Source organism: Phyllostomus hastatus, unplaced genomic scaffold (genome assembly GCF_019186645.2).
Source record: "Phyllostomus hastatus isolate PE091 unplaced genomic scaffold, TTU_PhHast_1.1 phas_contig_80, whole genome shotgun sequence".
Taxonomy (NCBI): Eukaryota; Metazoa; Chordata; class Mammalia; order Chiroptera; family Phyllostomidae; genus Phyllostomus; species Phyllostomus hastatus.
The window spans coordinates 35,517,955-35,543,848 of record NW_025333960.1 but is presented as its reverse complement, the minus strand read 5'-3'; the positions used below and the strand labels follow the sequence as shown (position 1 = coordinate 35,543,848).

General features: G+C 36.2%; 1 protein-coding gene across 1 annotated transcript in view; it reads left to right on the top strand.

Moving 5' to 3' along the window:
- The window catches only part of RIT2 (Ras like without CAAX 2), a 287,905-nt gene that overhangs the window by 136,489 nt on the left and 125,522 nt on the right, over positions 1-25,894 (top strand). Inside the window, exon 4 of the mRNA XM_045850204.1 lies at positions 10,962-11,153. Coding sequence (XP_045706160.1) covers positions 10,962-11,153 — 192 coding nt within the window. The remainder of the gene's footprint in view (positions 1-10,961; positions 11,154-25,894) is intronic.

Here is a 25,894-nt window from a genome sequence, read left to right as displayed (position 1 = left end):
GGTTTGTCTGCGACACCTGAAGCCTAAGTAGCATGAAACAATTTTAGGATCAGTCGGATAACAGAGTGCTCTCCACATAGACATGGCATATCAAAGCAGGCTTGTTTTTAAGGGCTTTTGAAAATAAAATTGGTGACCAAATTATCCAGTAATAAAACACTGCAGTTAGGATTTGTTACTTTGGTCTCCATGAGGTAAAATGATAAGTCGATGAAAATGTGTCTTGCTTGTCATCATAAACTTCTGTGGTGTCGGAAGCTCTCTAATTATTTCTATTCTAGAACAAACACATTCTCTGTACAGCAAGCATAACTATTTATCAGAATTGGCATTTATCCATTTAAACAGAAGCAGTTTATTTCATTAAAATTTTTTTATCCTTACCTGAGGATATTTTTTCATTGCTTTTAGAGAGGAAGGGAGAGAGAGAAATATGGATATGAGAGAAATATCAGTTGACTGCCTTTTTATATAGGCACTGACCTTGGATAGAACCTACCACCTGGACATGTACCCTGACCAGGAATCGAACCCACTACCTTTCAGTTTATAGGCCAATACTTCAACCAACAGAGCCACACTGGCCAGGGCCATTTAAAAAGCAACAGTTTAATCAAAGTTGTCAAATATCCAAAATCTACTGGGCAATGGAAACATTAAACATAACTGAAGCCTTGGTGTTGACCCCAGAACATTTAAAATCTACCTGATAACTCAAATCTAACTCAAATATTAAAGATATAATTAATTGCTAATTATATAATAAAGATATGATTAATTGCTCATTTTTGATGTGTATATTTTTCTCACAAACAACACATCTATCAGTAAGGGCTGGGGTTTTTAGTCACAGGTTCATGAAAGAAGAAAAAATGTAGCTGATTGTGAAAACTGTGGGCAACACTGGTCCTGGAAAGGCAGCTTCCCAACCACGGAAAAGGCTGAAAGACTGGGTGTTAATTAGCTATGAGAAAATAATGGTCAACACTACATTTCTGGGCCCTGACTTTCTCATCTGCAGAATAGGAGTTGCAGCAGATAATCACTAAATTCTGTATTAGCTAGAAAAATTTCAATTGGGAGGAATAATGCGTGTGAAGGCACGATGGTGAGAGGAGACAACTAAAATGAGTAAGTGTGAAAGAACTGACCCCATTAGAGTAGCAAGTACATAGTCAGGATTAATTGAATATAAAGCTGGATATGCAGCATGGTATCATTATACACACTATACAGGGTCTTAAAATCAAGCAGATGAGTATAGATTTGATGTGAAAGTAAATGGGTAACCACTAGACCTTTGAAGGCAGAAGAGCTGCATAATGGATGTAGAGCTTAAAGAAGATCGTTTGGACAGGGAAACAAATGAATGATGGATTGATTGGAGAAGAGGGAGCCTGGGGTTAGAGCAGCCACCCAGGAGACGGGAACTGTGCTGGAGGGGGAGGTACATCCAGCACTTCAAAGTGCCACCAACCCTGTAAACTATGCCTGGTTGTTAAAAATCAGAGCTGCGTAGCAGTGTGAGTGGTAAAACATATTTATTCAGGACTGTTACAAAAAGAAAAGAAGACCTCGGTATAAAACCAGGATTAATTCCAAATACAGAAGGGACCAGTAGGAATTTATCACATAAGTGCAGGGTGATGATGGGGTGATGGAAAATTGTGAGAAGGAAACATGAGAGGTGAGGGAGGATTTTTACTGCAGGCAGGGAGGTGATTAGACATCACCTGGAGGAAGGCAGAGGTTGAAGACCTGGATCAAATGTCCAGGATGATAAGAAAGGGGGATGGGAGATTCTAGCTACATCAGTTTAGCAGAACTGTTGCTAACATTGGACAAAGCAGAAAGAAACATGGTAATCCAGACATCAAGACCTAGTTGAAAGGTTCAGGGAACCTAAATAGAAGGAAAGCATCTTTGTCAACTTTAAATTTGATATTAGGGCGGACAAACACTTTGTGTGTCTTTTCCTCATTTGTATAGTGAGGACATAGTGGCTTCTCAGTACATCGCTAAAGTCTTAGGGTTATCTGGCAACAAACTATTCTAAGTATTGTAAAACAAGATGATCAGGATTTTACTTGGAGCAACGAATAGTGATTTATTTTCTTCTATTCAGCCAGTAGAAATGTGAATTATTGTGTGTGATAGGCTTTTTAGATCATTTTGTGTGTGTGTGTGTGTATATACACATACACACGTGTGTACATAAATTGTATGTATGCATATATTTATATACAGGGTGGGTCAAAGTAAACTTCAGTTGTTTGTATGTAAAATAATACAATAATAAACTGTTTTGCATACCCACAACTGTAAATCTACTTTTGCCCCACCCTGTATACACACATATCTCACACATCATTTTTTGAATTATAATAGTATCATGTGCTCTAAATAAATTGGCAAATGCAATTTGGCCCATGAATTCTCTTATTCACTCCCATTTTTGCTGTGATCAGCTTTCAGTATCATATTGGGAATGACTAAATTGTGGTGGATGGAATACTTTTGTAACACAACAGTTACGCTGCCTTTCCCCAAGATGCATTTCTGTAGGTTTTATTAGCAGGAAAGCAGCTCACAGTATGAGTGACCTCCAGAATAAATGGGAAACCAGCTGTGATGAAAATATCTTTTAGTGGATTTGTGCCACCAGAGCCAGTCATGAAACTTCAAGTCTTTGAGAAAGTACAAGGCAAACAGGGTGGGAAAAGGCATACAGGCTTCCATGGTAAAGAAATCTGATGCACCCAGAGACGGTTAGAATCGCGTTTCTTCTCCTATTAGAGCAAGACAAAGGATTGATGGTGGAAAATGATATAAGAAACATTAAGTAGCTTTTTAATTAATGCAAATTTTCAGTGGGATATATGTTTACGTAAAACGTAAGCAGGCCTGGCCTTCCATGTACGGGATGAGTAAATAACTAAAAGCTTTATCCATTTAATTTAGAGATTTAATTCCATTTTCCTTTTATCTCCATCCTCCATTCTTCAAACCTCACTCTCTTTAAAGTGTGTATCATCCAGGGAATGGTCGCTTTACTTAAAAACATTTAACTTAAGTAATTAACTAAATGTAACTATCTTTCGGGTGGTGCTCCAGGCACCTCCCCCGCGGTCTGCAGCGTGCAGTGCTGAAGAGCCTTTCTCTCAGGTAGCTGAGAGTCTAGTGACTGGAGGGAGGGCAAAGCACATCCATTACAATACAGAGGAAGAGTGAAAAGGGCACGCATCTGGACCGTTAAATACTGAGCCTGTTTGGGAAGTGGGAACAAAACCAAGATAGCTGTCAAAACACTGTTAGCTGTCAAAAACTGTTTCCATAAAAACTCCTTTGAACAGATAAATATACTCTCAAAGGACGGGGCAGGTAGAAGAGGACATAGGAGATATAAATGGTGACAGGAGGAGACTTGACTTGGGGTGATGAACACATAATGCAGTGTGCAGATGCTGAATTATAGTACTGTATACGTGAAACATAACTTTATTAATCAGTGTCATCCCAATAGCTCCAATAAAAATAAAATAGACAAATATAGATAAATACTCTCAATGGGATGAAGCTCTAGAACCCCCCAAAAATATAGCAAAAACAACCCCGTCCCCTAAAACTAATCCAGACTCATCAACTCTACAGCCTAATTCCTGACCCCATGATCAATTCAAGACTTGTCCCCTGAGTGTGGCCTTCAATCCTGCCCCTTTCAGAGGTTCTTCTTTCGCATAAACCCTATTTTCAGCTACCTATGGAAAGTTCTTTTTAGGTTTATAGTGTCAACTCGAGACAAATGCAACTCTTTACTTTACAAAATGGCCTTTAAGTTATTTACTTTCCTAATCAATGTATTTTTATTATGGCTTATGTTGTTTTCCAGGCTCCAGAGCTACAAAACCTGGGGTCACATTAAGTTGACTTTTCCTTCTTTGGAGAGGCAGAAGGAAGAGATATCTTTGGATATCTCTGATTCCCTAGCTGGTAGCTCCAGGACTATGCCCAACTATGCCCACATCATTTAGTATCTCTGGATTTTTATTTTTTCCCTCTCTAACGTGGGAGCATTACATCACTTTGATGGTAGGAACATGCCATACTCATCATGTCTCTCTCTGTAACATCATTTCCTATAAGAATTATACATGCCAGCCCCCTACCACCTGCCCCTCACTTTCTCCCCAGGCCACACTTCACACCACCTCACATATCTTTCATGGTCCAGTTTGTGTCCCTCCCTGGGGTCAGGAAGCTTTAGTAGTGACTTACTATCTGAGCATAATTGCCATTGGCCCCTCCTTTGGGAGACCCGCCCAGGGAGACTTTCTTTGGAGTTCTCCTCACATATGCTCTTGGCTGCTTTTTGCAGTTTATACATGTCAGTGGGGTGGTTTCATGGGTCTGCGATTTGTGCAATTGCTCAAAGCTCCTTGCTCAGAAGGGCCATGAACTTGGTTTAAGGCTCTGCTGTTGCAGTCTTGAAATTCTTAATTCTGAACTAGAGTCACATATCTTCATTTTGCACTGGGCCTACAAATTATGCAGCCTGCCCTGCATTGTAACTTTAGCATTTACTCTGAGTTGTATAGTGGTAAGTGCTTTACGGGAGTCATTGCCATTATAGCCAGATTCTAGGCACCCTGAATCTCCCTGGGTCCAATGTCACATCAGAATCAAGGGCCCTTATTGTTTTCAAGCATTAAAGATTTTTTAACCACTATCCTCAATTTTAACGTGCTGTTCTTCTATCTTCTACAAAGCGATGATTCTGTTATCTTATTTGAGCCTTGCTGCAGTAGTGCCATGGAGTAAGTCTATGAAATGTTGGTGAGACTTACATTGAAAAATGCAATTAGAGACTTAGACTTAAGAAATCTGATACTGCAGATCCTTTTGATATTGACGGTATTGTCCCTTATCTGAAAACCCCATAAGAGAAATTGCTTTCAACTCTCCGTGCTTTGGGGGAGATTTGTGTCACCTGACCCATTAGTGTGTTGTTGTTATTGACCACAGAAGTGGAATAATTGATTGTGTTTCTATTGTAGCTTTGCTTGTCTGAAAGTTGAGAGTCAAGTTTGCAGATGAAATTGTGTTTTCACTTTATCTTGGTTTTGATGTTTTCTATGCTTTTCCATATTTGTCCATATTTTTGTTTTATTATATGGATTATTTTGTTTTATTATATGTGTTATACAGGTATGTATTATTTTTTATATTTGTTGTATGTACTGTTTTATATCATTTTATTTACATGCCTGTCACATAAGTGCTCAATAAATATTTGATGAGTTAGGCAGCATTCCATGATTTAATGCATTTCCAAAAGTACAAGTGTGTCAAATATTGAAAGACAGATGACAAATGTGTAATGATAGAGATAGCTATGTCCTCTTTAAACTACAAAATATAAAATCTTAAGTTATATTTTGTCTTTCCAAGTTAATTTTTGACCATATGATATCAGCATTTATAAAAGCCCTTTGTTCATTTCCATTTCAATGGAACATTTTTAACCAGCTTCAGACATCAGATCAAGACTGAAGAACCACCACTCCCTCTCATTTCCATCTTTGTACTTTGCATCAATTGCAATAAATGTACAATATGCACCCTTCCATCACTTTCATAATATTTTTGGGTTTTTTATACTTCCTTCCTTAAAAACATGTAAACAAAAGCAACACCTACTACATTGCTCCTCTGACAGACCCCAGAAATTGGACTGTTGACTGGTATGCAGGCCCCAGATGTTATGCAAAGGCTGAATGTCAATCATAGAAGGTTGTGTAATGGCGACAATACATATCCTTTGGAAGTAGGGTTCTGTTGAGTTTGAGAAGCTCTTTTCAAATAATAAATTTAAGAAAAAGCATCACATAAAATACAAGTTCCTCCCCGTGTCCTCTTTGCCTTCCTCCTGTAAACTGCTCTTGTACTCACTTCTCTGAATCCCATGGTTCGTTGAGCATTCAGTTTCTCTCCCTCTGCTTTATCCTGGTCCAGCTGAGTTTCATCAACCAGGGCAGGGCCAAAATTTTCATATTTCTTAATGTAGCTTACCACTGGGCATAGTGTTAGGTACATGACTGGCTTTTTTAATTTCATTTTTTCTCATTAGGGGGATAAATTTGATGTGGAGATGTGATTATTGCAGATATGGTAACCTGTATAGACAATGGTATGTGTGTGTTGTGCGAGGAAGTCGTTGAAAGGCAGGTCTGACTGTACTGCTCTAACACTTTGTAAATAGTGAGGCATTTCTATGTCCTAGTAGTGTTAGTTCAATGTAGTGGGGAGCTGGTTCATTTCCTAAGTTTCTGAATATCTGCTCAAAAATCTTACTTTGATAATCGAGAAACTGGGATATGAGATTAACAAAAAATTCTTTGTGTTTTCAGAATTCAGAGAATTCACACCATTTTAATCCAAGGAAGCTATCAAAAGGAGCTGATCAAGCTGCTGTATTGTACTCAAAACAGCTTAGAAAATATTAGAAATGTTTATATTTGTAGGGTTTTTCATTGCTGTGTGGATAGCAAATGGTATCTAATAATGTTCCTGAAGAATTAACCAACAAGTTTGATTTATAGCAGGAAGCAAGTGAAGAAGACATTAGCATTCAGTATACATAGAACATAAAGTACAGGGATCTTCAATTCCTAGGTGAACAAAGATGGAAGCAACATGTTGAATATGGCATTGTTTTTAGAAAACTATTTCAGTATCACATTAAGTTCATACATAGGTGCAGAGTTTCTGCCCAATTCTCTGAGCCCCACTAGACTACAATGAATTTTTAAGTAACGTATGCATATGTATTTGTATATACACACACAGACAGTATTTTGCTGTGTATAATGCACACGCATGGTTTAGTGCTAATTCCCATGTATAATTCGTGTTATACATGGGAATTAGTAATACCCATGTATATTGTGCATCCTTATTTTTCCCTCAGAAATTTGGGCAAAAAAGTATGCACATTATAGAAAGCAAAATATATGCTATGAAAAGAGTTGGTTTGGAAAAGGTCAGCTAAGATGAGGTGTCCTCCCCATTCATTGAGATAACTTAATTATCTCAATATATATAATATATAATATAGATATAATATATATTTTTATTGGTAGAAAGAGTCTCCTATTTGAAAATAAGTTTAATAATTTCTGATTAAGCATATCTGAGAAATACTTCCACATTCATATTTAATACCTCTCTAAGAGGATTTCATGCCTGTTCTCCCAGTGTAAGGTTCTATTCCACAGGATTTGTACCAGAGATAATAATAGGATTAGTTTGCATTGTATTTTAAAAATTCATCAAAGCATTTCACATCTGTTTTCTCCTTTGATCCTTTCTACAGCCCTGTAAGATGGGTTAAGTGTGTGTTCTAATCCCTTCTGACAAAAGAGGAAATTGAGGCGCTGAGGGGTTAGGTGATTTGTTACAGGGCATGCTGTAAGTAACAGACTTAGAAGTCGTGTACTGTGCCTCCCAGATTTAGTGCTTTTGAGCATAATGCAGAGTTATGTACCCCTAGATCCAGGTGCAAAGCAAAATCCAACAAGGAGTCCTGTAAAATACTAATGCTGGAATCCCATACCTGGAGACTCCAATTCAGATCAGATGCAAGGCCCAACAAATCTATTTTTAATAGAACACATATGTGACTTTGAGTCTTGTTAACCAACGTGGTTGGGAATTCACTCATCCATTTTTCCCATGTTGTTCCCTGTGAATTTTACCTTCATGTATTTTGCCTGTTTTCTTAATGCATTATTCGAGTGTTTCAAATTTATTAGTCATTCCTCAGTGGATTCTTGGAGCCAGCTTTATTGTTGTTTCCTCATTCTGACATAGAAAAAAACAACTCTAGTCCAAATTTTAAAAAGTTCAAAAATTGAATCAGCTATTTCATTTCTTACAAATTAAAATCCATTTCTTTTTTTTTAATATTTTATTTATTTATTTTTAGAGAGGGAAGGGAGGGCGATAGAGAGAGAGAGAGAGAAACATCGATGTGCGGTTGCTGGGGTTTATGGCCTGCAACCCAGGAATGTACCCTGGCTGGGAATCGAACCTGGGACACTTTGGTTCCCAGCCCACGCTCAATCCACTGAGCTACGCCAGCCAGGGCTAAAATCCATTTCTTGAAGATAATTTATAAATGGATAATATAGGAAATAATATGGCTCATAAATACAGATGAAAGAAATGAGATACTATTTTTTACTCTAAACTTTATAAAAGGTAGAAAAATTGTATGTGACATTTGTGAGAATGAAGGAAAATGGACACTTTTATATAATGTTCAGAAGGTGAGCTATGGGTACAGTGTCTTTGGTGGTCAAAATTGGCACTGCTTCTCAAAAGTAAAAATGTACATTCTCTTTGATCTAGTAGTAGTACCTCTCAACTACACATAAATTTGTGCAACAAGGATGTTTAAGAATATATATTGCAACATTGTTTGTAATAGAAATAAATGGAGGAAATCTAAATACCTCTTCCTAGGCAACTAGTTGAATAAATTATGGTACACTCATAAAAGGAATTACGCATTATGAAAAATAATAATCAATACTTATATATGTTTGTATGGAATGATCTTTAAGGGCTGTCAAATCTTAGTTAAAAGTAAAAACTGTATAGATTATGTTCCCATTTGAGTACAAAAATGTATATAAAGGTATAAAAAGGTATACATGTTATAAATGTTATACATGTCTCTGCTTGTGTGGGCAGAGACCATAACGATGAAGAAGTTATTAACTGTCATGCATTTGGGAAGGAAAACTGGAAGTTTGAGATGGAAAGAAAATTAAATTAACTTTATATACTTTGTACCACTTAAGTATCTTGCAGTGTGTGTTTTTTAATAATACTCAATAGACTATTAAAAATAATTTTGATGCTTAAAATAATTCGCAAATAAAATGAACTGTGAGTGGTAAAATAAATCTCCCGTTTTCCTTAGGTAGCACTTTCATTATGGTTTCAACCATATACAGCTGATGTAACAAACCCATTTACATTTTTAAGAAATATTACATGTATTTTTATGATGATTCTATCATTTCTACTTGAAAACTAATTATAAGTTTGGGAAACATCATTTAGCAATTTCAGTCCATAACTCTCTAGTCGATCCATATCAGCCAGGAGATTCTGACTGAGCAATAGTGTTTTCAAAATCAGAGACTGTCAGAACAATAAAGGGCCTCAGGTATTATTTGGAGATGGAGAAAATTGAGACAATGTAGATTTGTTTCTCCTATATCAGTACATTGCCTCACATGGCAAAATTTAGGATTAAGTTAAAGTAATTAATTAAGTGGTATTAAAAAATTAATACCAATCAATATAGTGAGAGTCAGAGAACATGAATTGTTCAAACCAGCTTTACGATAGGTGGCTGTCCATCCATGGCCAAGTCTCCTTTCCTCCCTGGGTTCAAGTTCTTACAACTTTACAATGATTGGTTGAACCCAGTGAAACTGTTTGCACCTGTTCCACATTCCATTTTGATTGAAAATGATTTAAAATATGCATGCACTAATGATGGACCTACTCTATATAGACTTGTAAGCATCCCAGTTTTCCAAAATTTCTGGATCTATGTAAATGTCAAAGTCAAGCCATGTTAAATCAAAGTCAACCATCCTTCAAAGTCAAGCCATGTTAAATGAAATTAACATTTGTTTAGACAACTACCCTGAAAAGAGTATTTTAGTAGTTCTTATAAACACTTTGCTGCGTGAAGGATTCACACCTTTGCCTTATAGTTCAAACACAGTTTACATTCATGTGAATCTTCCTTCCTTTGGTTTATCTCACAAATTGTCCACATCACAGTATGTTCTTGTGTTGTTCTTTCATTGTTTAGCATGGCTTATTCCACAGCTAGAGTCTAAATTTTCTATTTCCCATTGCATGAACTTGATTAGCTCCTGTGATTTTAACAATAGATTAAGAATAATAGTGAAAACAGATATTTCAGACTGAGAGAAACTTTTGAGATTGCAATTCAGATCTAATATTGAATTTTCAGTTGGCAGAAAATTGTAGTTCAGGGAGAATGCAACAGGAAATCTCATACAGCAGTGTCTCCAGGTTGAGACACTGGTACATCATGGAAGTGATTCTGTCCTCTGCAGAGATAGAAGAGGATGGAGGAATGCGCAGAATGCAGAAATAGACCATGACCCCTCTGTTTATGCACCTCAAGAAGACAAATCTAAGAATTCCCAAACATATAAATGGGTCTGTGATTAGCTATGCTAATTTTCTTCATTCACAAGAATAATCAATCTAATTTGTTTTCATATTTTTGAGGAGAAACTTCTTACAGTTTTTTTTAAGATTCTATTTATTTATTTTTAGAGAGAGGGGAGGGGAACAAGAAAGAGAGGGAGACAAATATCAATGTGTGGTTGCCTCTTGTGTGCCCCCTACCTGGGACTTGTCCCCCAGGTCAGGAGTGTGCTCTGACTGGGAATCAAACTGGTGACCCTTTGGTTTGCAGCCTGCACTCAATCCACTGAGCTATACCAGCTATGACAGTTCTTATAGGTTTTAATATGTGCAGTTTATAAATTTAGATTCCTCTTCCTAAAATTAATTCATTAAATAGAAAATTATCAAAAGTATATATGATATATAATTGCCAACATTATATTAGTACATCTGTTATTTGTCATATATTACCAAATCTCTTGAATCTTCTTTGATTAAAGCTCAATACTTTCAGCAATTTAAAACATTGTTTCATAATGGTATATTTAGACCTCTTATTGCTTTTCTGTATGCAAAGCCTACAAATATAATTTTAGAAAATTTTAACCTAAACTCTTAGTCTTATAACTTGTCTGCTTCTAACCTGTTACTTTATTGGCATTACGTGTTGGCTTCCCTTTCTTCAGGTGAATCCCAATTTTGCTTTTTGCCTGCAGGCGGAGTTCACAGCCATGCGGGAGCAGTACATGCGAGGCGGGGAGGGATTCATAGTCTGCTACTCTGTCACCGACCGCCAATCATTCCAGGAGGCTGCCAAGTTTAAAGAGCTCATTTTTCAGGTCCGTCACACCTATGAAATTCCCCTGGTGCTGGTGGGTAACAAAATTGACCTGGAACAGTTCCGCCAGGTGAGTGCCAATTTTATCTGTTAGCTTCTGTCTTTTCCTCCAAGGACATGTAGTACCAAGTATGGCTGCTTTCCAAGGTTCATATGGAGAATTCCAAGAAGTGATGCACATGTTTTTTCTAAGAAGTCTTTGAGGTCCTGTGGTATTTTGTGTCAGCCACCACAATATGTCCATGCCACATGCAACTTTACAGTGCCCTTACCACTTCCCCATCAGGAGGCAGAGTCTGTTTCTCCCATCCTCTTGGATCTGGGCTGGTCCTGTGATTTATTTTGAGCAGTAGAAAGTAGTGTAACTTCTAAGGTGAAGCCTTAAGAGTGAAATAGGTTCTGCCTTTGGCACTTGAAAGACCTGCTATTAGGATCCAGCCACTATGTAAGGGAGACCAAGCCAGCCATTGAAGAGAGCCATGTGTACAAAGCTACATACAGTCTCACAACTGTCCCTGTGAAGGCACCACACATGTGGGCAAAGCTAGTCTGCATGTTCCAGTACCAACCACTGTCTAACTATAAACTCATAAGGTACCCAGGCCAATCCGCATGGAACAGAAAAACCTCCCAGTTGAGCCTTGTCTGGATTTCTGATGCACGGAATCCTGGGCAAAGAACATGGAATTGTTTAATAAACCCTTTTGCTAAGGTAAGAATCTTTGCTACAGCAATTAGTTTTCTTCTACGTTAAATGTTTTATATATTTGGATATTTCTATCTAACACATTTTAAGTTTTCTGAAAGTGAAAAATTCTCATATAGAGCCAATGTGTATGAATTTATGCTTAACACAGATATATTCCTATGATTTTGTGCAATGCATTTCATGCAAAATCAATGATGACTTGTTTTGTGTATTTCACTTGGAAGCCTAAGCATCTTAAAGAGGTGGCTGTTTTTTAGGAGCTATCATATTTGTCCCCTCTGCATCTGTTCTTCTGTCTTGCTTTATTGTTTATCTTTCTCCAAAGCAATTTTAGTGTAATATGATTGCATTACGATGAGATAGAAATTCAAGCTTTTCTCACTAGCTAAATATGAATCTATTCTCAGACGCTTCTCAGAGAGAAAGCAGGGAGGTGTATATCTAGCGCTGCAAACTTCAGATGCTCCTCTGGAGAGTGGATGTGCTTCACTGTTTCTTCAGTTCTTCTGGGAGTGGCATGAGGGAGCACCCTGAGATAGAAGTGTCCCATCGGCAATGACAGGACCACCATTACTGCACTTCCCAGAATTCCTAGAGAATATAAACCTTTAATTGTATGTCAGTCAAAAGAGCTATAAGTGAATGAGAAAGCAGGTGAATTTGAGAACCTAAGAAAATCTTCAGGCAAAAGGTAATCAGATTCTCTCTAGACTGATCTTCATGATTCCAACACTGGCTGGCATGGACTTTTGCCTCCCTGCCCTGGCCCTGCTCCTGCTTTCCTGGGCTCAGGAGTGGTCCTCTGCATGTCCCAAAGGGACATCCAACAGCACCTCTGTCTCAGCTGGAACTGGATTTTAGTAGTGATATGAATCACCAGTATCACAAATGACCCCGAAACAAGTACCCATAACAACATTAAGCTGAGTAATTTTGCAGATTTGACAGACTTCCCTTTAGATAAAAGCAAGTAAACAAGACAGTCACAGAAGGTGCAATAACCATGAAAACTCAAATTACAATCTTTTAAAAAATGTTCATGTACCCAAGTCTCTGATAATGAAGTGCTGTTACGCGAATTTGGCTTCTGGCTGTGGTGTTTATAATGGAAATAATTATTCTTGTAATTGTAGACTGGTTTTCATTTTCAAAATGCTTTCAATTCACACTTTATTTTAATCCTAGAACTGCCTGCCCTGTGTAGTTTTAAGAGGAGCATCTGATTAATGATATTTGAGAAGTGGATATATTGATAGAAATTGACTTTAAGAAACTATTGCTGTTTGTAACATAATTAAGACTGCAACCCAGATAATGTGTACTTTTTTTTTATTACATCAGTATGTAAAGGTTTGGTCTCTCATTTTTGTTTTTGTTTTTTCATCTAAAAACAAAAAACAAAGATGCTGACACTTCCATTATCTATAGCTCAAAGGCAGTTTGTGAAGATTCATTCTGAAAGTAACAAGGTTAAACTCTCAAAAGGCTGGAGGACGTCATGCTGGTGCTTTGGTTTAGTGCTGGGAGACCAAGAAGTGGGGCCCTCATTCGGCAGCTCTTCTTCCTCCTCATCTACATTGAAAGAGGTTGGAAGTAAGCTATTCCTTACCATGTTTGCTTGGTAGAGTAGGTAGGGGCTGCTTTCTTAGTGCATTTTGGTGAATCCTTGGTCCTTTCTACCAGTAAAAGTAAATGCATTCTTAGTGCCTGCTATTTTTACCATCATTTGCTAATTTGAGCTAAAGTATTGAAGGGGCACAATAGTCATGTTGACACTGATGATGTTGATGATGCACTTAGTATTTGAAAAACTCTGTGCTGGGCACTTACCACACATAATTGTATTTATTCTTCACCATAGCACATGCACAGCCTCCTGTATGGTACCTTTATCAACAGACTCCTCAATATACCCAGTGACTTGGTCAAGACCAGGCAGCTAGTTAGAGTTGAGAGGCATTACCCAGGGTATTCTGATTTGAAAGGCTTACTATGTTATACTGTTGGCTTGCAAACCATTGTTATTTTTCATAAATTAGTTTCAGTTTTACCAGCTTTAGAATCTTAGCATGTTCCTCAGAGAATGGAACATAAGCAACTGCATTTTATTGGCAAGTTGAAACAGGAAGATCAGAATGATAACTCTGGATGTGGAATGGGGAACTCCAAGACCTGGACAAGCCAGTAATAGCCAGAAGTTAGGAGGAAGAATAAGAGTGAGGAAAAGTAAGAGTCAAAGACATGAGGTTCAATACTAGTGAAAAGCACTATTCTAATCAGGTAAACAATGAATGAGTCCAGAGTCCATTCAGACTATTGTAATGTCTTTTTTTGAAGTCCCAGGCAACACGAGGTCCTTGAGCTTGCATGGTCTTTGTCCCTACTTATCATGTCTTCTGCAGTCACACTGGGGTGTGGAAGGGCTAATTCCAGTTTTTGTTTTTGCAAAACCCTGACCAACTGTGCAAATGAAAATGGTGCTATGAGTGGAATGAGTTCAGGGATTTGAGGGGTAGATTAGCGAGGTTTTACATCAGGCACAGACCGCAAACTGTTTTATCCTGAAGATAGACCATGACAAACCACTCAGTGCTGACAGTCTAATTGCAGCTTAATACTCAGCTTGAAGCCTTGAAAGTCTGCTTCCCACAGCCTGATTAACTCTTTGAATGCTGATTTAGGATTGTGAAAGATCCTTTGTGTATTCTTCAATGAGATAGCTAAGGAAAATATTCGGTTACTGTACTGCAAGGGGCATGTGGAAGCCATGCAGATTAAGAATCACTATATTAAGAAAAATTACATCTATTTAGACTTATATCAAGCATCTACTTATCTTTGCAGAGAGGTGGTATCTTTGCAAGGTAAATGAATGAGTAAGCCAGTCTGTGTCCTCAAGGACTTTTCCATTCTCAGAAGAGATCTACACATGTGAAGTACACAGAAAACCGTATTAAACAATAAAACTAAATGTTGAACAATAGGGCATCATGCATTACATGCAATTCTTGTTGAGAATTAGAAATGAAAATATAGGCAATACTTTTGAGCAATGAAGATTCCAAATGGAGAAGCATCCTGACCAGGTAGGAAGGATCAGTGAATGATGATAGTGCTTTTAGGAAGGACCAGCAAAAGTAAATCTAAGAATAGGAAATGAATTGTGGGGCTGTGAGAGGGCACAAGGCATGAATGCTGGGGTCGGGGGGAGGCCAGGGACAAGACCAGCCTGCCCAGTACACATGCATCAAGCATCCTCGGAGTAATTGCATATACAGGCCAGCCTTGAAGGCACAATCAAACACAAAACATCAATAGGTACAGGAGTGTCTTGGATATACTGTAATAGAATGATTAATTGTAAATACTAATCAAATTTAAAAAAGAGTAGCACATCAGTCATATTTCATCATCAGTACATTAGATAACCCATATAAACACATTTTCCAAATGATGAGTGTTTATTTTTTTTATGGGAAAAGAAAGGTTTGGTAATTTACTCAATATTTTGGGGATAAACAATCAAATGTCAATTATGTAGCCTTATTTTTTTCTTTTCATAAGATTTTTATATGCTATTTCATTTCATTAAAATGCAAAGGTATTCCAATTAAGATGGAAAACAAAGCGAAACACAGCTTAGAGATTTATGTAATTTATCTAAAGTGATGGGTTGTGGAACTAGAATCTGAATCCAAATCAGTTTTCTGACACTTTTTGCTAACATTTTTCATTTGATATAATTACCAGATATTTGATAATTGTTCAATGGGTAGCAGGTATTCTTTTAGAAATCTGGTTGTCAGGGGAGAACATGACATAAAATCTCTGTCTGTAAGAACATGAAATTATAGCAGAAGAAACAGATAATGAACAATCTGCGTGTGTATCCCAACTGCACACTGCGAAGACTGGGTCTATGAATAACACATATGAATGCATACATGCATTCATAATATGTATGTGTAATATATACAGACACACATATGTGTGAAGAGAAATCATTTCAAACATCTGAGCATGTTGTGGCATGAATATAATTTTATATCAGGCTGGCTGTTCGGGTAAGGCAACAACGGAAGCAGGAAACCAGTGAGGAGCCTTGGTCTTCGGGATGAGGAATGGTCGTGCTTGAGTGAAAGCAACAGCACTAACTATTCAGGTTCCATAATTATGCAGTCCATGGCTAGATCACAGGTGACAAAATGACACTGAGATGTGGAGACCTTTCATGTAGGGACAAAATCTGCTATACCACTCAGTGGTACCTGGGTCATCATTGCATCATCGTACAATACAGTGGGCATCTATGATGGACTTTTCAAGACATAGTTAAGAAATATATTTAGCAAATATACTTTAGAAAGTAATAAAGTATATGGTCAAAAGAATCAAATAGTCCTGAGACTGAATCTTTAATGAGACAATTTCTGTATCTTAGTATAAATCAGTGACAGATGCAAGATGTACACCCAATTTTTCCTTCAAAGAAGCACTTCCTGTCCAGCACAGAGCTAGCCAGTCTCATCAGTAGGCATTTTCTGGCTGTCAGATGCTTCAGAGCCACCCTCAGGTCCAGAATCCCCATGACTTAGGTCAGTGATTTCAATCTTTTTCATCTCACGGCTCACATAAACTAATTGCTAAAATTCTGTATCACACCAAGAAATATTTTATATTTTTGTCAATCTGACAAAACAATCGGTATAATTTTTACTCAGTCACACCAGATGCCTATTGTTGTGTTAGCTGTTTTTATTTTTTATCTGACAGTCAAAGGAAAAAGAGAGCTTTTGGCTACATAGTCAGGTATTGCATGTTTTAAACCTTCTTGCAGCCCACTGGTTGAAAATTGGTGCCTTAAGTCATACCCTTCCTGAGGAAAGCCATTTTCATAGAGATGTGGGCACGAATGTCCCATGAATGTCTACCCATTGCAGCCCAGTGTACAACACTGTGACAGGCTTTGGTGTAAGGACTTTGCAAAATCAATTTTGAAATTATTTTTCTAATTTCCAGCTATAAAATGTGTAATAGCAATTCTGAAGTAACTGAATTCTGAACAACAGAATTTTGGATAGATCAGTGCTTTTTTTTCTTTCTTTCATTAGTTCATGAACTTAACAAAACTAAATATGTGGAGACAGATGAGAAACACACAAATTATTGGCCATTCCAGAAGAGGTATGCTAATTTTTCCATGTATGGTCAAACTCATCTTAGATGACAACTGTGGTTCTCTAAGTATGTTCTCCCAAACCGGAAGTATTAATCTCACCTGGAAACCTTGTTGGAAACAAATTCTCAGGCCCCATCCTCATTCTACTAAATTTGAAACCCATGCAGGTAAGACATACCATCTATTTTAACAAATCCCTTGATTCTGAAGCAGGACTAAGTTAGAGGACCACCAGGCTCAAATACTGATACAAGGACATGAAGGGTCATTTTGTCCTTTAGGCCCCGTTAGAAAACCCTAGGTCCTACAAGCATTTCAAAGGTCTTAAATATTTGAGATTTAAAAGGAAAAAAACTATACACATACTTTTGAAAAGAATAATTTTAGAAATAAGTTAATGCTTATATAAAACAGGTGATGAAAATATTACAGATTAAATTCAGTTCTCCGGGAAAATGTCATAAAAATCGAAATTTCACTGTGTATGAGTATATTGTGCGCCTACAACTGAAAAGCCTTCCACCTGGCAGCTCGGTGTCCATGGGAACAGAGGTTGTGTTTGTTCATTTTGCACTGACAGTTGTAATTGCTCGCTTCCCTTCCTTATTTAAATGGTGCTACACTGAACTGTCTGTTTTTCAGGAATCGCTGACCACATTTATAAAATTGACAAGTCAGTGAAAGCTTATTTCTAGTTTATTTCTATAAGCTTGTTTCTTTCTTTTTTTTTTTTAAGGAAAAAGAGGATAGAAAAGCTATACAGGGATTGATACACCAGTTGAAAATTGCTGCTCTAAACTGATCTTTTATACTATTTGAAACAAATCACTTAAATGAGCTTCCCAAAAGGAATCAAATACCAAGTGCATGAAGTTTTAAATTTTTATTGTCCTATCCAAGATTTCAGCTCTCCATGCATCTTCCTATGGATCCTGGCCTGGCCTAACTCTGATACTTGTAAGAATCTGTCTCAACTCTCAGTCAGGTTCTGAATGTAATAGTCAGGGTGTGTGAATGTGTGTGTACACAGTTATATGTATGGGTATAGGTATCTTAGAGACCAAGGCAATTCTGCAAACCCAAAAGAAGGATACCTATAGATTGAATTTCAAGTGCTTTGAAAGAGGAGTACTTGCTCTTTGTACACTGGAAATTTTTCAACTTCATTGAACAACATGTTTTAGGAAATATATAATCTATCTTGCCCTTAAATGTTTTATTTTTAAGTAATTATAGGGGGTCAGGAAATTGCAAACAAATTTGTAGAAAAGATCATATGCTATTTTTTTAGCATCCCCAGTGTTTATATGGTATACAATTATGGAATAATATCAAGAACAAGACATTGACATTGGTTTAATCCATAGTAGTTATTACATTTTACCAGTTATACACATACTCATTTCTGTGTATGTGTATAAAATAAAATTCAGCCCTGGCTGGCATAGCTCAGTGGATTGAACATGGGCTGAGAACCAAAGTATCGCAGGTTCAATTCCCAGGCAGGGCACATGCCTGGGTTGCAGGCCACAGACCCCAGCAACCGCACATTGATGTTTCTCTCTCTCTCTCTTTCTCCCTCCCTTCCCTCTCTAACAATAAATAAATAAAATATTTTTTTTTAAATTAAAAAAACATAGATGCACAATATTTAAAAATAAATAAATAAATCAATAAAATAAAATTTCATGCAATTCTGTCCCATAGGCAGATAGCTTACATAACCCTCACCACAATCAGGACTAACTGTGCCATTGCTAAGGCTCTCTGCTATTACTCTTCAGAGCCAGTTCATCCCCTACCTACCCCAATGCCTAGACTCTAGTGACCACTAGTCCATCAGTCCATGCTCTATCTCTACAGTCATTTTACTTCTTGAGGTACATATATGGAATAATCTAATATGTATCCTTTAGAGATTGACTTTTTAAATTCAGCATTATATTCTGAGGTATAGCCAAGTTTTCGTGTATACAAATAATGTGTTCCCTTTCTTCACTGCATAGCATTCCATTTGGCTGTAATGTGGGTTGCTTACCCATTCATGCTTTAAAGACATTGAGGTAGTTGCTAGTTCTGGGTTATCATGAATGAAGTGCTGTGCACGTTCAAATACAAGTTTCTTCATGAACACGAGCTCATGGAGGTAAATGCCAAGAGTGGAACGGATGGGTCTTATGATAAATCCATTTTTAGTTTTGAAAGGAAATGTCGAAGTATTTTTCAGAGTAGCTGTAGGATTTTACATTCTTACCCCTGCTGGCTTTAGAGGTTATCATTATTTTTCACTTTAGACATTCTGTTTAGACATCCAGTGATGCCTCATTGTGGTTTTAATTTGCATTTTCTCCCGTGATTAGTGATCTTTTCACGTGTTTCTTTGCCACCTATACAGCCTATTCAGTGAAATGTCTGTGTGCGTCCTTTGACCATTTTTAATTGGTTTTTAATATTGTGTTTTGAGAGTTCCTCATACATTCTAGATTCAAGGTCTCATCAGACATGTGACTTGTAATCATTTTCTCCCAGTCTGTTATTAACCTTTTTGTTTCTTTAATAGAATATTTTGTACAGTAAAATTATTTTTATTTTGATGATGTGATATTTTTATTTTGATGAGGTAAAAAAATTTTTTTATAGATCATGATTTTGTTGTCACATTGAAGAACACCACTTAATCCTAGGTCCAGGAGATTCTTTCCCATGTTCTTTTCTAGGAGTTTTGTTTTACATTTAAGTGTATGATGCATTTCAGATTTTTTTATATATAATTTTTTTTAAATGATGTTTAATTGCTCTAGCACCACTTATTGAAAAATCTGACCCTTCAGTATTAAAATGCTTTTTGACTTTTGTTAAAGTTAATTGGATATAGGAGTATTAGTATGGATTTATGTCTGTTTTGCCCATTATATTCCATTGATTTATGTACCTGTCCCTCTGCCAGTACCAAACTGACCGATTACTACATCTATAATAAGCCCTAACATTAAGAATTCCATTTTTAGCCCTGGCTGGTGTGGCTCAGCAGATTGAGTGCTGGCCTGAGAACCAAAGGATCACTGGTTTGATTCCTGGTCAGCACATGTGTCTGGGTTGCTGGCCAGGTCCCCAGTAGAGGGCTTACAAGAGGAAACCACACATTGATGTTTCTCTCTCTTTCTCTCTCCATTGCCCTCTCTAAAAATAAAAAAATAAATAAAATCTTTGTTTAAAAGAATTCCATTATTTTTTAAAAATTCATTTCACCTAGTTTAGTGTTTTCCCTTTGCATATGAATTTTATAACTTTCTCCACAAACTCAAGATTTTTTATAGAAATTTACTAAATATATCAATTTTTGATGAATTAATATCTTTACTATGTTGAGTTTTCCAACCCATAAATATACCTATCCATCTATTTTTTGATATTTTCATCAGCACTTTACAATTTTCATCATGCAGATACTGTAAGTATAAGATTCATGCCAAATATGGTACTTAATTTGGAGTGATTTCAAATGGTATTGCTTTATTTCTGTTTTCAAATGTTCCTTATCAGTATATTGAAATGCAACTGATTTTTGTGATTAGTATGGTATCCTACAACCTCACTGAATTTACTAGTTCTCAGAGTATTTCATAGAGTTCTTGGGATTTTCTATGTAAACAACCTTGCCATTTGCAAATAGAGACAGTTTTATTTCTTCCTTTCTAGACTGTATGCTTTCCTTTCCCTTCTTGCCATATTGCAGTGGCAAGAACTTCCAGGTCCATGTAACACAGTATAAGGAACACAAACACCCTTCCATTGAATTCTGTCTTAGAGGGAAAGCAGGTAGTCTTTCTTTCACCATTACAACTTTAGCTGCAGCGGTTTTTGTAGGTGCTATAAAACTAAGATTGATGATTTGTTCATGTTTTCTTATACCTTTATTAGTTTTTAACATAAGATGATTTTGTTAAGAGCATATGAGTATATGATTGTTGAATCTTTCACATTGTTAAATTTTCTATTTTATGTCCTTTATCTTATGTCACTGCTTTATACCTCATATTCTATTACTATGCCCTTTTCAGTAATCTTCTCTATTCCTTTATCTTCACTATCATCTTTTAAATTATCTTGGAAATAGCATTTAAAAATTTTTAATTTTAACTCTAATTTTAAAGGCTCATTTAAAGACAATGTTAATAATTTGCATATTTCATTATTACTGATACACTGAGGTTTATTTAATTTTTTTATGGTATTTTTCTTTGTTAATGCATTCCTGTTTTTGCTTAACAATTCCTTCTCCTTTTTTTATCCCTCATATTGTTTGGAAATTATAGCTTACATTTCTATTTTATTCAATATTTCACAACATATTTTTTTATTTTGTCATAAGAAGAGTTAAAACTATAGGTGTTCTTATTACCTTGTCAAACAAAGCATTAGCTTACAAATTTTCAAAGGTTTTACAAAGCAAAACCTTACAAATTTTCCCACTGCCATCTTCCGTTTAATTGTTATTTAGAATCCTACTCCTATGTTTTAAAATTTTGAAATAATGACTATGTCAGAGTATCTATGAATTATCATGAAGTACATAACAATAAAATGCACATCAATAAACTCGACATTCAACTGAAGAATCAAAACATTAATAAAATGGAAGCTCCCTATGGGCTTCTCTGTAATGGCCCTTCCCTGCTGTTCCCTTCTAAATTTATATTTATATTCACAATAATTTGCTTTAATTTAGACTCTGACTACTTATCTGTACTAATCATAGTTGACACATTTATGCACATTTTATAGGTAAGTAAACATAAAGACCAGTGGTTCTTAAGGGTCCCTTTACATTCTTAAAATTATTAAATGCCGTCCCCTCAGGGAGCTTCTGTTTATGTGAGCCAGATCTATTGATATTTGTCATATTAAAATTAAAACAGAACTTATAAATTTATTGTTATAAGTCATTTAAATGAACAATAGTAAACCAATTACAAATGAGTATCAACAATGGTTTTTTAAATGAAAACAGCTTATCCCCCCAAAATTAATTACAGTAAACTGATTACACATGAACATTGACAACAGGTTTTGTTTTTTTTTTAAGTGAAAACCTATACTCCCCACCCCCAGTTAGTGACGTTGGTTTATGTGTTTTCAAGTATCCTTAATGTCTGGCCTAAAAGAAGACAGCTGGATTCCCATTTCTGCTTCTTTATCAATCTGCAGTTAAACCTGCTCTGGTTAGAGTAGATGAATACAATTCAAGCTCAGAAAAGTGAAGATATTTTTGTAGCTCTTCCAGATAGTTGTGGATATTCTCCTTTGACAATACAGGAAAATTCAAGAAGGGGAATTTTCTTAAAAATTAGTTGCCGTGTGGACTTCACAGCCATGTCCAGTACTCTCTTACCTTAAAATTCATTGGTTTGCTTTGCATTTTTAATGGACCTTTTGCCAAAACATGTTGGGTTTTGTAACATCATGCATTGAGCTTTTGGAAAACATTCACTAACTTATATAGATCTTTCAAATGGTTGCATGTTTGAGTATACAATATACAAACATCAGATTTATTAATTTTTCTGTCAATCTTATTTGAAAAGTGTTTTAGTAGTGGGAAGTTGTTAAACTCATGGTAGAGGACACAAGTTTTCCAAAATTCTAATTTTTGTTTGAAAGCCCAAATTTTATTAATTGCCACAAATACTGTCCATGGTTCTCCTTGAAATGAAAGTTCCATTTCCTTAATTGTCAAAAGAATGTATGCCTCTTCCTCAAGTCTGACACCTATGGTTTATCTTTTAATTATTCTTTCAAGCCAAAAGAGCATTCCATGGAAACATAGCCAGTTCGGCTCATAACTCAAACAATCGTGTCCGGGTTTTAACTCAAGACAGCCATTGTGCATTAACTCGAGCAGCCAAAGTGCTTTATTCGTATCTGTCATTTTGTTATGCAAACTGTTAAAAAGATGAACTCAAGGGCCAATATGTAATGACATTAATAATGTTCACTGCTTCATTAAGTTTATTCTTAAAGTAAAATGCCATTCTTGATAATGTGAGAGGGTGGCAGCAAAGAACACAATAGTGTTAGTTCGCTTTGGTGCCACTGCCTTGGTTCGTGCCAACGCCAGCTGTTTTACCCGATATTGTTTGTGCAGCACCGATACAGCCTCCAGCACAGTGAACAAGGCAAGTAAAATGTTAACAGTGTATGCAAGTAGCTTTGTTTGACCTCACAGATCTGCTGAGAAAGTCTTCGGAATGCCCAGTGTTTCATTTCCTATTTGCGGATCATCATTAAAGATAAACTCTCCTTACTATGTGATTCCATCCCTTGCTACCTTTGGTCTGATTTAGTTTCATAATTTCTTCCCTTTCACTTACCTCTTCAACTTCTCTCTTTCCTGTCCAACCCCTCTGCCTCAGCTTACAAAGCAGAGTGGCTGCTATCCCCACGTATTTGTTACTGAAATACAATCCACATTAATAAAATATTTATCCTTTTAAGGAAGCCTGTGGTAGAAGTGTAAGGCAGGGAGGTGATGCTATGGTATTAGATCTGGCCAATACCGTCAGAGGAAACTCTTTCACTAAAAAGTATTTGCCAGGAGTACTTTTTTAGCTTTTTTTTTTTTCTTACTGAAAACTACTACTGTATGATGAGACCGTGCATTGCTAACCTGGCCCATCCTAAAACTAATTTGTATCTGAGGATTAGCTTAACTTCAATAGGGGCTTGTGTCTGCCTCTGTCTTGGCATGGACTGACCTGGACTCATTTAAATCTTGACTTGAAGGTAGGTGCTGTGAAAAATCCCAGAAATACCATTTTAACTTTAAAACTCATTAAGTGACTGTATGGTGCATGTCACATATGAGGTATTATAATGATATCTCAGACTTAAGAGAAGCAAAAATTTCCCCTCAATTATAAAGCATTAAATTGTATGGACTAAAAAGTACCTCATTAAAAATAAATTACCTTAAGTATCTTGATTAAGTATCTTAATCAAGATTAATTAAGACAGTATATGTTCTATAAGTAGTAATTGATTATTAAATATTGCTAGGATTTAGTTACTAATTTATTTAATTAGTCTCTATTTCATTAATTGCTTTGAAATTGTATAGTTTTATATTTATTGGTCTAATGTGCTCAATTTAATACATGTGGGCAAAAATAGGTTTACAGTTCTGAGTACATGAAAAACAGTTTATTCTTATTATTATTTATTAATTATTGTATTCCACATATGGACAACTATAAGCCTACTTTTGCCCACCCCTGTATGTAGGATTACATGTAATGCAGTATGGAGGAAGTATGTACTATTACTAAGAATTTTTAAAAGTGTAAACTGTGTTAAATGATGCCACATATTTCGTATTTGAATGACTTAAAGACAGTAATCTAGATGTATTAAGAGAGTGCAGACTCTGTTTGAGATGATGACTTTTTTGGATGTATACCTATAAGAGGGATTGCTGGATCATATGATAGTCTATTTTTAATATCTTGAGGATCTGCCATATTCCCCACAGTGGCTGTGCCAGTTGCTATTTCTACCAAAAGCATCCCCATGTCCCTTTTCTCCACATCCTTAGCAGCATTTGTCATACCTCATCTTTTCGAGAATAGGCTTTCAACAGATGTGCTGTGATACCTCACTGTGGTTTTGATTTGTGTTTTCCTGATGATGAGTCATGGGTACATTTTCAAGTACTTAATGGCCATTTCTACACTTGTTTGTAAAAATGTCTACTCTGGTCTTTTGCCAACTTTTAAGTTGGGTTACTTGTTTGTTTTTTTCTTTTGCTATTAATAGGTATGTTTGGGATTAACCCCTTGTTGGCTATGTGGTTTGTAAGCCTTTTCATTTTGTTGACAGTGTCTGTTGCTAGAGAGAAGCTTTTTTATTTTGATGTAGTCCTAGTTGTTTAGTTTTGCTTTTATTGATTTTATTTTTGGGGTCAAATCTATTGTAAAAAATAATGACCAAGACCATTGTCAAGAAGTGTACTTGTTTACTCCTGACCTTTTTCTATAGTTATGGTTTTAGGTCTTATATTCAACTCTTTGATCTGTTTGAAATGGCTCTTTTGTGTGATGTACCATAGAGATTCATTTTTACTCCTTTGCATTGGGTTTTTCCCAGTGCCATTTATTAAAGACACTTCCCTTTTTCCATTGTATCTCCTTGGATTTTTTTTTGTTGAAAATTAATCCACCAGAAGTACCTTCTTACAAATGATTCACAAAAACACTTCTAAAAAGCTAAAACAGTATCAGCTAATCTAAAGACTGTCTTTGATTGCCTTACACTGTATGTACCCACCCCCTTCCTCACTATTTAGTTCCCATCCCAGAGAAAAACATTTATCAGTTTGTTGTGTTCCTTTCTAGACCTTTTTGTGCTTTCCTAAGTACACATTGCTATGCAAATCCACCTTGTGACTGAGAAATCCCTTTACGTCAGTTAATAGAGATCTCAGACTTTGCAATTGATAGCGGGCAGTGAGACTTATTCAAAGTCAATAGCACTCCTAAGCTAATGCAACTCTTTAGTGAACATCCTGGATGAGAATCCAGGTTTCTTGAATTTTAGGTTTGAGCTCTTCACCTGTCCTACATTACTCAATCAGAACAGTCTAATCTCATCATCCCAGAGTAGCTTTTTTACTTTGGTGTTATAAACAGTGTTACTTTAATGGTGAACTCTGCTCAGATGTCCTTCTGTCCCCAAATGATTCAAATTTGGAAACTGACAGATGTAAGTATATTTTTGATGAGAATTCAACTAGAACTCCTAAGTTTATAATGTAGAGGAAAATGTTCCATTTTGAGGAAATTAAGGTTCAATAGCAAGAAATCTAAAGTACCTGTTTATTGTATTTAATTTCAGAAAATAAGGAAAAGTTTTAATCAATGTGAAGTCT